The sequence below is a fragment of the Choloepus didactylus genome, chromosome 23 (assembly GCF_015220235.1).
Source record: "Choloepus didactylus isolate mChoDid1 chromosome 23, mChoDid1.pri, whole genome shotgun sequence".
Lineage (NCBI taxonomy): Eukaryota > Metazoa > Chordata > Mammalia > Pilosa > Megalonychidae > Choloepus > Choloepus didactylus.
Window position 1 is genome coordinate 29,148,929 of NC_051329.1, and position 12,286 is coordinate 29,161,214.

The following is a 12,286-nucleotide window of genomic DNA, read 5'->3' on the forward strand; positions in this document are numbered from 1 at the left end:
CAGATCATTTAGTGTTTTTGGTCAAAATCCACTTACATTGAGCAAACATTTAGCACTGCCAGGATGTTGGTGGCTGAAGGTTGCTGAAATCCAGTTTATCCAGGGCTTCAGGATCAGTTTGAAATAGGCCTCACTTCTGTCATTTGGCACCCTGCCACCCCCAATCTGTGGGCCCTTACTGCTTGCAATGGGAGGAGTGGACTCTGTTTACTTCAGTTTGTAGGCTTTGGTGGGCGGCTGGCTTGCCTCACAGTCACAAACTATCTGCTGCAGTCCCAGGCTTTTTATATCCAGCATCCAGAGGGCTGAATCTTCTTTTTGAGAAGCCATTTAATGTAAGTGCCAGTCCTCATATCTCATGGTCTAAATTGGGTGACATACCCATTCCTGAACCAATCGTTGGTAAAGGGAATGGAATTATTACAGAATCACAGGTTTTACCCCTGTAAATTATCTCCATTCTGGATTGTTTGTGTTTGTCTCTGGCATTCACAAAGAGGGCCAGTGGACTTGACTTCCCTCCTAATATAGAGCCTGGCTTATAAGACACTCAGTAGCTGTCTCTTGAAGGAACGCTACCTCCCAAGCACTATGTACTCAACTACTTCCTTTAGTCAGTACCGTTCTTTCCTCTCTCACCTACCCCCTCTTCTTAATGGTAGGTTTCCCCTAAGATTCTCTATGGCCCTCTGCTGTTTTTCTTTATGCGAATTCCTTCCACATCCTTAACTTCTCTTAACCTTTATATAGCACATCCCTCCAAACCTGACTGCTTCTGAACTCCAGTCTGATGACTGCTAGATTTCCCAAAGTTGCTCCAAAGATAACCTCTTGTTGGCTGAGATGTCACTTCCTCTCTGCCCTTACTGTTAACCAGGCTTTTTTCTCCTGGTAGGACTGTATTAGCGTCATTTGCTCCTCCCACCTCCAGTCCATCACATACACTAGAATAGTTTTGCTAAAATCTGTATGTCCAGGTTCTGCTCTGATATTCTTAGCAACGCTTCCTATTCCCTTCAGGTGCTGCCTCAGCAGTCACTGATGGCTGTGCCCTTTGCTTGGTGCCCCACAAAGCTTCTAGCCTGTAAAGGAAGCCTTTACTGGCAGCTCCAACCCAACCCTCCCCTTCCTACATCCCCTACTGTTGGTCCAACATGAAGGGGAAATAAGTGAAAGTAGACAATACAAGAAAAGTGGAACTGGATTCAGGCATCTGTGTTCTGCCACTATCACTTGGGACTGGCTTTCCAGCTTCCATCTATGGTAAAAAGCATTTGCAAGAATTCTAAGCAGTCTTATTTCTGAAGCTGGAGTCAACACAGAATGAACAGTGCAGAGGGCTAATAATGTAAGGAAATTACTAGGAAGAGAGACCTCATGCTCAGTCCACAAAGCCAGGTTTTTTTGAAAGGTGTCCTGTTGTTTCCTGTGTTGCTGGAAGTATAGGGCAGGGTGAGTAGCTCCAGGTTTATAGCCAACTTCCTCACAATGCTCAGCTGTCTTACTTGTGCAGTCAAAATCCCACCATCTGCCTTCACTTGTGTATCAGAGAATAGCCTCATGATATTATCATCCAGTATGAAGTCAAATGAGCTTTTATGGCCCTAAGTGGAAAATATCAAGAACTCAGGCAAATTAACTTGAGAAATAGGTATCATCACCTTAGATCACTAGGACCAAAAAACCTTCAGTCAGGAAAAGGCACTCAAGATTCTGGTATTCTCTTAGAATCATTTTCTTCAATGTTGTTTATGTGGTTAAGGTGAATAATGAAAATTGTTAACTAAGGAATGAGGTACAGAACACAAGGTGTCAGTTAACATAAGATTCAGAGTCTTGAGAGAAATTCTGTATGAAAAAAAAATGAAACTAATGGATTGAATCAGAACTCTGAGTCCCCATTTTTCCCTGTGAGGATTCTGAGCTGGCGAAACACAAGTGCCAAAAAAACAAAACAAAACAAAAAAACAAACCTATTGGCTTTTGGCCCAGTAAATGTAGATTTGTTTGCACTTGGAAGAATGAGAGAAACTACCATATAAATGATTCCCCAACGAAGACATTATTTTCACTAGGTGAGTATAGTCTTAGAAATTGTATATTATAAACATACTGGTATTAGCTGTAAGACTGCTTATCTGGTCAGCCCAGCCTCAACTCAGCAGGCCCATTTGAGTCTTTAAGGCTCAAGAAAGAAGGCCATAGACTGCTCCTTTTAATGACATGAAGAGTACAATGAGTTTTAAAGAAAAATGAAAGCTTCAGTTTCTTCAAGGAACCTACTGAGCCTCATGGCCAAGGGAGAGCTGGTTGGAAGGGATTCAAGAAAAAATAAACACAATAATGCCATTTGCTTCATTCACACACTTAGCATATGCAACTTTAATCAACCAAAAGAAAAAAAAAATGTCCCAAATGTACAAGTGAAAAAAATCCAAACTTGACACAGGCTTAACTAATACCAGCTACTTTTATGTACAGCTGTATAAGTTCAAAAAAGCTATCCTATATGTATATACAAAAGGTGTTTATACACAGGTCTGTACATAAGGGTCTATACATTTATTTCTTCAGAAGAACCCTTAGGTGCCACCTCTAGGTGAAGACACCGACACTTCATTCACATATCTTACAAAAAAGAAAGACTGTTTCCAGGGTTATCAATAATGTGCATCCTGCATTCAGACCACGTAGATTCCACACGATTGGTTAAGAGATCCTTCCATCATAATGCAGACCACAGCAGGTGCATGGGCATTCTAAAGGCCCCCAAACAGCTTCTCACAGAGTGCTCCAAAGCAACAGCCTGTAAACCACCCGGGATGATGAAGCAGAGTGAGTTCTGACTTGAGTGTCACCATAGGTCCAGGTTTAGGAGAGCATGCCTGCCCTGCTCACTGTCGGTATTCCAGTTCATCTACACTGATGACTTTGGCGGGCATGGAGGGCAGGGGCTGCTGCAGCACATCCGAGCCAAACCATTTGGCAAGGCCCACGGGGGAGCTGCTCCTCTGGCTGGTGCGGTGCTCCAGCTGAGAGTGCATATGGGGCAGGCCTGACCGGCTGGGTACATTCTGGGGGGTCGTCTGAATGCTGACAGCTGCTGCCTGGGAACCAGAGCCTGGAGGATGCAGAACTGCAGAGATAGGAAAGAAGGGTTATCATTTAGAGGGTGAGAGAGGAAGTAGTTCTATACCAGGCCCTGCTTCACTCAAACATACATAACATCCCAAACAGAAGGCTACCAGAGGATTTACTCTAGGGTTTCTTTGGGAAACTCCTTTGTAAAATGCCAGCAAAGCCAGTTAAAGGAAGTATCTTGGAAAGCTAAGGTATTCAGAAGCCATCACTACTGAGAGCCCATCCTGGATGACATGACCACTAATTGCCATGGCAAGCAGCCACATTACAGAAGGCATCTACCCTGAGCAGGCCTATGATGAACCTTCATTAGATTCTCAGCCTTTGCTCCTAAGAGGCAAAGGACAACAAAGCTAGTGCACACTTGGCTCTCCTACTGCCTGTGCAGGCAGAGTGACCCCAAATCCCATAGAGGCTGACTCATATTATCCTAGTCTTTGCTCGACTGCACCCTTACCCTTAAACCAGCCTTCCTGCTAGGACAAGTTAAAAGAGTGATGATTCATCACTGTCAATCCATCCCCTGTACTGGAAACCGGTCCTAAAAGCTTCACATCTATCCAGCCCATTCCTGAGCCTACCTGAGCGCTGTAGCTGCTGTTGCATCACTGCCAGATGCAGAGGTGTCCCGGGACGAGGGTTTAGGAGAGGGTGGCTAGCGGCAGGTAAAGGGTAAAAGGGTTGACCCAGGATTGGGCCCGATATTCCCTGTAAATGAGTCAGGTCCATCCCTGGAGGAAGTACACCTGTCGGGCAGACAGAAGAAACTGCTGAGAAGAGTCTTAACATTCTTGGAAATTTTTAAACTTGAATTTGTAGTTTTGCTGATATGGAAGTTTATTAAGACTCAAGGATGCTCGAGCTAGGTTCCTAATCTTTTAGTGAACTAAGAGATGGATTGTGTTGAACCCACATCCACTATTTAGATGAATCTAATATCTTTCTGGGGATGAAAACCTCCCACTATACAACACTTCATCAGTGCCAGCACCTGTTGTTACGTCAGGTTAAAAACTCACCAGCTTGGAGCAAACTTGGAAGATGCTGTGGATGTACTCCCTGGGCCAGCATCCTTTGGACCAAGCCTGGGTGAAGCTGGTGAGCAGGCCGAACAATTGGTACATGAGGGACGAGGGGAACTTGGTGGACAGGGCGGAGAAAAGGTGTTCCTGGAACTGGGGAAGCCAAGGTGGGGGTTTTTCCCCCAGTTGCTTTAGGTCGATAATCTTGTTCTTTGGTGTAACGGTTGGTCTGGGACAGTGGGGTGGAACACGAAGACCGCTGCAGTGTTGACGGTTTGGGATTTGTAGTGGGAGAAGAGTCTCTATCAGCGTTGGGCACAGAGTTGGATGACAGGAGGTCATCTGTAAGGATCCAAACAGAGGATATTTTGGTATTGGCAAACCTACCAAACACTTTGGCCTCCCTAAGGTCCAATAAATCTCATTTTTTAAAAACTCACAATTCTTTTTTGGTCCCCCTCAACAAGTTTAGAGGTCTGCATGGTAGCAACCATCAATTACCTTATAAACTGGCTTTAACCCAGAAGACAGATTGTGAGTCAAGGTCCCAGGGCATTTTGGGACAGAGATGGGATTAGACCAAGTTTTCTGGTCTTCAGCTCCTTCCTGGAACAAAGTATTTTTGCTATATGTTGAAAAATCGAAAGGCTCTGAAGTTCTAAATGCCACAACTCTTAAGTTTGTAATCTTATGATCTTCCCAACCCAGGAATAGCTATGGATAAGTAACCCTGGCACATCAGGTCTTTGGTCTAACTCAGTTAGGTACCCCAATCTGCCCATCTGGCTGTGGCCTGGATTTTTGTTAGGGCTGGTCTTGTTCTAAACAGTTGATTTGGATTAACATACCTTTTAGATCAAGGGGAAAATCAAATAAGTGTAAAATTATGCAAATTAATCAAATCAGCAGTAAACTTAAACAGCAATCACAGTCTAGTGGAGAAGCCTGAACTACCTACTTAGCAGGACCAACAGGATTTCTGCCATTCTTTTTCAGAAGTCTTCAATACAGAACAATTACTCTACCAGTCTAAGTCCTAACTTGGTAGGATCTGTGTCACCATGTCCTTCATAATCCCAACTCATTTTCTATGAAATTCTACAAGGCTGTCACACCTCCTATATAGTTCACCCCCTGCACAAACAGATCTGTCATACACTTAATCTGCACAGACTGGAGAGAATCTTTTAGAAGTAAAACTGGTTGAACTACATTAATTTGCCAACTAATTTAACTCTGAAACCTAAATAAGGATCCTGTTTTAAAACTAGCCTTCATACCACTATTAGATTGGTTAGAATTTTGATTGGCTAGGTGACTGCCAGTTGGTCCAGTCCTTCTTACTGTCAGGCACAGAAGCATGGTCTAGGCAGCCAGGGGTCTTGCCCAGGGCTTTGCAGAGAATCAGGTCAGGCGTCAGCTCAGGCCCATTTCTCTCCACCACATACATCCTTGGGCAGTGTACCCCAGACGGCTCTGTAGTACCTTCACTGGCCTTCTGAGTGTCGTCTTTGCTGTCACTAAGAGTCACTTTTCCAGATGCTGGCTCTTCCTTGCTTTTCTCTTTGCTCTCGTACATCTTACGAATCACTGAGGTAGGGGTGAAGGAAGGAGAAAGCTGCAGAGAAAAATGATTTAGCATTAAGACAGTCTCTAAGTGCCTTACCCTAATCAACCCAGGATTAACTGGCCAAGCTGCTCAGTAAGCTGAAGCATGCCCCCTCTCGGCTTTGTGGGAGTAGAGGCCAACTCCAATGTTCTGGTCTCTAGCTACTAAAGGAAAACAGACAGCATCGGGCAAACAGTAAGGCAGTGTGTTCCCTTGCTCACAACTCAGATTACTTTCATCAACACCTAGATTTAGTTCTACCATAAAAGTAGTTAAAGCCTTGGGCTTTAACCTCCTTCAGCCATTCCCCCAGCCTGGGACTAGGCTGGGAAAAAGGTGGAGAGCTTGGCCAGGAGGATACCCTGGAGCAACAGCTCTCCATCTGGCAAAGGACATTTCAGGCGCAACCTCAGAACTGAAGTTACTCCATACTCCTAATATTTTCCTTCTTACCTGGGCTACCAGAAAGTTCACAAATTATCTTATTGATCTTAGCCATTAGGATTCACCATTTATGGTCATTTGTTCCTCTCCCTCCACTATATCTACTTTGGTTATTTTGTTTTGTATGTGCCTTTTCTCATTAAACTCCAAATCCTTGATGTTCCTCCCCAAGCTTACGCTGCTAAGTGTGAAGGCCCTTGAGGTCTTGAAGCACACAGCAGTAGCTGTAACACCTGACTGTTACCACAAATAATCAAACCCCTTTGTCTCAGCCTTTAGTTCCTATCATAGAGGTATGATTCTAACTCCCCATGACCCTACCCCTGCCAGCCTTTCCAGCCTTGTCTCCCGCCCTTCCAACCTAGTCTTTCCCCCATTGTCTGTACATACCACATCACTTGTATGCCCTGGCCTGTGCCCATTTATCTACTGGAATACACTTTCTAATGTAGGGGCTCCACTAGAATGCTAACAGTTAGACTGTCCTGAAAGGGAAAGACTTAATAAATAAACTGGCAATCAGTTATTCCTGTGGAAGGCACTTAAGGACCTTTTGGGGGTACAAAATGGAAAAACAAAGGCACAACCAAAGAGGGAGAAGCCTAAAGGTCTTCACAAAAGCAGAGGTCACTGACCATGCTTGTGATGGAGGCAGCGGGGGCAGGGGAAGAGGCATTCCCTCGGTGCACAGGTGCTGGCGATTTGGTCACTCGTTGTTGCCTGTGAATAAACCAAGTATAGAGTGAACTCCAAGCTGCTCAAACCCCAAGTCCTAAAATTTGATTCACAAGCGCACCCTAGGAATTTTTAATATCTTTCCCTTATCTAGTTCAGGTTCCCAAGCATTTAGCAAAAGCACAGACTAAGCTCCGAGAAGTGACAACAGCTTAATGAAGCATGGTCTTGGCCTTCCAAGAGCTCTCAGTCCAGTGGGGGAAATACTTAAAACCAAGGCAAACCAAGGCGTGTGGTTATTAGGCAACAACAAGGTGCACTGGGAAACGGGTAGAGGAAATGACAGGACACTCCTGTTGTACTGCTAGGAACTCTGGGGAAGCATCTCAGGAAAAGGGGCTACAATTTAAGCTGGAGGTGACCAACAATAAGCTGCAAGATGGAGGATGATGATTCAGGTAGAAGGAACAAGTACAGGGACTTGGGAATGACTAAGGTTATCCAGGGCTGGTTTACTTGTAGATTAAACATCACTGAGGTGTAATCCATTATGTGGGCCAGGCTGTGCTCCCAGAGGGCAGGAGCGTATCATACTCATTTCCATAGACCTGATGACCTGTGAGACACAGTTAAATCAAACAGAACTAGAATTTAAACTATTTTAGGAACAAGTTGTACGCAGCATTCCCCACCACTCCTGAGCTACACTAAAGATTAATCCCAGGCCTCCCCCAAAAGGAAAAAGCCAGCCAAAATAGAATGGGAAAACAAGTCTCCTCCAGCCATTCTATTCATTCTCCCTTAACTTGAAAGAAAACAGGAGACAGCTGATGTAAGCATTAAACAGACTGAGAAAGAATTACATTGTTCACTGGCTTTAGTGCATTTCAGCCAAGTCACACCTTATGCTGCAAATCCCAAAGGCCAAGTATAGTCAATGATTCTGGAAGTTCTCTGAATACAAGCAGATGGGGATCCTAAACCCATGGCTTCTTTTCAGATTTACCAGGTACACTCCAATGCTGCCACACTGACACACTTGAGTGTGACAACATGGGCAGTATACAGATCTGTGATATATGAGTGACCAAAAGGTGAACCCAAAAGCTGGGAGTTCTGCATGGCCTATCACATTCAGTCCCTCTGATAAACAACTGAACGCGTATTATATGCTAGGCACTGTTCTAGGTGCTGGGAATATGGTAATGAATGAAAACAGACAAAAATTTCTGCCTGCATGAAAATTACATTCTTGTAGCTGTTTTGTGGAAAGGGGTCACTGTAGGCAGGGAGCCAATAAATAAATAATATGCTAGAAGGTGATCAGTACATAAATAAAGGGGAAAGACATGTCTGTTGGAGGACGTAAGAGAGCTGCAAAACATGATCCAAACATGAAGGCACCACTGACACCAACTTGGGTCTACATGCTAGTTTTAAGGAAGTCACATTTTTAATACCTAAGTTTCTGTATCTGTAAAATACATTTACCCCATTACCTCACAGGACTGTTGACAAGAGCAATATAAAATGTTTTATGTTGAAAGTGCTTTGAAAGTCACAAGTCATGTCAGTGATATCAGTTAGCTACATTATGCATAGAGAGAAATGAAGGTAGAAGGGGCTCAGCACCCCAGTTCTGTGTTTAAGCTAAGGGTTCCTGTAGATAGGATGGATGTATGCAAGGGTCTCCTCCCGGTCTCAATGCACCCAGCTCAGGTCCAGGTTAAGAAGGCAAACCTATCTGAGGCAACCAGAATAACTGATGTATTAACTGGAAAACTGATACATCATCAGTTCCCAGACGTCTGTATAACCCAGGACAAGATTAGGAAAGGTAACTTTGAAACTGTCAACATATAAAACCAGTTGAAGCAGTACACTGAGGCACTGATGTGTTAATTTTAAGAATGACATCAAAACACAAATATGTCCTAATTACCAAGTATTCATATAGGTAGGACTAAACTAATGTTTAGGGGTCACATTTGGGTGATAAAACTCTGAAAAAATGATTATAAAGGCTGGACAGTGGTCACTTCTGGGGGAGAAACAGGGTGTGAATGGGGTGGGACACCCAGAGGGTTCTGGGTGGTTAACAAGCTACACATTTGTTTTATGCAGTTTTTTCTTGCAATAAAAACCCAACAATATTGCTATGTCTTTTCCTTTTCTCCCCAACTTACGGTTCATTTTACTATTTGTTGCAACTAGTGAAAAGAACAGCAAAGTCAAGTCAGTATCTACTTGTTAACATCTCTGATCAACAAATCCACCTCCATAGAGGAACAATTTGATAACTCAACATGGAATCTGTGGAGGAGGAAGCTTGGTGGACTTTTGTTTTCCATTCTCTCATAAGCATGACTACAAATAAGGAGTTATGTGGGTTATATTTATAAAAATGAATCCTCTAATTGGTATAAGTAAAAAAATTTTAAAACACATTTATTCCCAACAATTTTGAGGTAAACTGGGCAGGCAGCATCCCTTCAGTGACCAGTTAGCAAACTGAAACAAAGAAAAGTAATTTACAAATCAACAATCTAAGTAAAACCATGACTGGATGAAAATTCTATGTCCCTATGGTAGAATTCAATCATATTTCCTTTATCATGTCTTTATTGACAACATTTGGGGTGTTCATATTGGCATGTGCAACAGGAATTAAAACTGCAAATAACTAATTTGATGATCTGAGGAAAACTAATTTGCTAATCCCAACATGCACAGAATCAATAATTTACCTGTTTCTGAATCCATCTCTGGTTCTGTCCACCTGTGGTTTGCCGAAACCAGGCTGGTAGAAGTGTGCTGCCTGCACTGTAAGGTCATGCGGCAAGGCAAGCCCCTCCAAAGCTGCCTGTTGCAACTCTAGCTGGCTCATCTGCTAAAAAGAAGCGGCAGAGGAAGATGACAAGAAGGACAAAGACAGCCAACGTACTTTCTACAAACATCTCTCTTAGGCACAGCTGAGAAACATCAAGATGCTACAAATCTGACTAAACTGTGCTATCATTTCCTGAACAGGATTTTAACTGTTTAAATATTACTGTAATTGTTCAGCAATTTTGTAGTCTTTGCAGAGCTTGAATTATAGCTGAAAACCACTTCAAAGCATTGCAACAATTCAATTTTCTATTCCACAAGCAACAGTAAGAGTGAAAAGCAAATAGCAAATTGAGTTTGAGAGAGGGCTTGGCCTCACCTGGGCTGCAACAGGGCTCAAGGGCTTGCGCATGCCTTGGAAGGGATCTCCAAGCAGGGGCTGCGGCCCTGGGGTGAAACCTGTCAGAACAAGTTAATAGTCTCGGTGGGTGTGAAGATCGCACACATGCATCAGGAGAGACCTTATCACTAAAGCGTGCTACTCTTTATGAATGCCATCTCTTTTGGGAAGCACTGATTCCCTCACTAGGTTGTTGGTTTTATCTCTTTCAGAGCCCAGACTTCTATCAGGGAGATGGAATTTTTCTAGCCAGTGACTTGGCCCATTGTAACAAAGCTGGTGGTACCAAAGCCGAGACCAGTGCCCTGAGGTTCACACACACCGCTTGCTCTCTCTGATTGTGGAAGGGAAGATATAAAAAACTGCTTCTCTGGCTACTGTTAAAAAACAAAAATAACACGTGTTGGCATGGAAGTGGTGAAATTGGAACTCTTGTACAGTGCTGATGGGAATGTAAAATGGTGCAAGCATTGTGGAAGACAATTTGGAGGTTCCTTAGAAAGTAAACATAAATAGAACTACCATATGACCTGGCATATACCCCAAAGAATTGAAAGCAGGGACTCAAACAGATACTTATACATGAATGTTCATAGCAGCATTCAGAAGTACCAACAGGTGGGAACAATCCAAGTGTCCCTCAATGAATGGATAAACAAAATGAGGTCTAGTCATACAATGGAATATTCAGTCATAAAAAGGAATGATGTTTGATACATGCTACAACATGGATGAACCTTGAAAACATTAAGTGAAACCAGTTACAAAAGGATAAATATTGTATGATTCCACACTCATGAACTATCTAGAATAAGCAAATTCAGAGACAGAACGATTAGGAGTTACTGGGGGAAGGGGAAATGGGGCGTTAATGCTTAATGGGTATGGCATTTCTGTTTGAGGTGATGAAAAAGTTTGGGTAATACATGGCATTGATGGTACCACAACACTGTACAATTAATTATTGCCACTGAATTGTACATTTTTAAAAAAATGGTGGCAAATTTTGCTATATATGTTATCACAATTTTAACAATTACATAAAGAACACACAAACTCCCTCTCAAGGTGTGACTGGCAGGAACTGGAGTGGCTGGCAGTCTAATGTGGTCCAGCCACGCTACTGTGGCTGACAGGCATTATTGGATTCTGGGCAAACACTCTGCCAAGATAGCTTTCTGGGAAATGCTGCTTCTGGCCACATTCTGTACTAGCTACAAGACCTATTTAAATAACCTCTTGGAGTTGAGTATCTACTAACTTACTAGCTTGGCAGAGAGCCACTACTCTGACTTCTACTCTAATAAGGAAAATCCTATGAAGTCAAATTAATTTTTTGATTGACTTCTCAAAATGAAGATGACTAAAGAGCTGGATCCAATCTGGATTAATCTCAAGGAAAAAAAAAAACACACAAAAAAACTAACATGAAAATATTCACCTGGTAGGACAACTGAATAATAAACCACTGTCCATATTATTCCTTTCCCACTGAAAAAAGTATAATAAATTCACACATTTCTTTTTATACTCTTCAAGGATGCCAAGAAAAGAGTTTGCCAGTTCTAGGGGCTAACCCTTTGCCTGGGGAGGGAGAAGAAGGCAACTATGATGCAAGGCGAGGGAAGACATCTTTGCGTAAGTGTATTTACCAAGTGGTGATGGTATTCTGGGGCGAAGGTAGTCTGCCGAGGCTGCTCGCGTTTGAAACACCTGTGACAAGGGAGGAGAAGGTGCTCTTTGGCCCAGTAAAGATGCTGTAGGCTCCAAGCCCCCCACAAGGCCACTCAGAAGACTGGAAGAAGCAGGTCTTTGGACTGGTGGACCCAGAAGTTCCTGAAGTGAAAAAGACAAATCCCTGTGAACTTCCTTGTTGGAGGCTGTGGATTAAGGATTAATTTTTGGAAGCCAAATGATGAGCCTCCGTCATGCTTTGCTGAAGGACTTGGCATGTGTACATGCAACACATTTCTCTGAATGTTCAGCTAGCTAGCAACAACTGTTTTAAGTTAGTGCTCAACATACAGGTTAGATACTTTTTTTGGGGGGGATACTTTTTGAGTTCCACAGAAATTGCAAACCTGAAAGCTGGAAATTAAGGATTTACTTTGTCATCTTTTCTAGCTACCCCCAATTGAGATAAACAGCAACAGAGACCTATGTCAA

At 43.0% G+C, this 12,286-nt stretch overlaps 1 protein-coding gene across 6 annotated transcripts in view; it reads right to left on the bottom strand.

Moving 5' to 3' along the window:
* Positions 1 to 2,354: 2,354 nt before the first annotated feature.
* Positions 2,355 to 12,286, bottom strand: part of EIF4ENIF1 (eukaryotic translation initiation factor 4E nuclear import factor 1) — an 82,443-nt gene continuing 72,511 nt past the window's right edge. For 5 of the 6 annotated variants that reach the window (XM_037817149.1, XM_037817150.1, XM_037817151.1 and 2 more), the window contains 8 exons: positions 11,773 to 11,956; positions 10,100 to 10,179; positions 9,639 to 9,781; positions 6,852 to 6,936; positions 5,649 to 5,781; positions 4,161 to 4,505; positions 3,723 to 3,887; positions 2,355 to 3,136 (listed from right to left, as the gene is read on the bottom strand). In XM_037817149.1, the coding sequence (XP_037673077.1) occupies positions 2,895 to 3,136; positions 3,723 to 3,887; positions 4,161 to 4,505; positions 5,649 to 5,781; positions 6,852 to 6,936; positions 9,639 to 9,781; positions 10,100 to 10,179; positions 11,773 to 11,956 (1,377 nt within the window). In that variant the 3' untranslated portion in view covers positions 2,355 to 2,894. The remainder of the gene's footprint in view (positions 3,137 to 3,722; positions 3,888 to 4,160; positions 4,506 to 5,648; positions 5,782 to 6,851; positions 6,937 to 9,638; positions 9,782 to 10,099; positions 10,180 to 11,772; positions 11,957 to 12,286) is intronic. The other variant, XM_037817152.1, reaches the window with a different exon arrangement.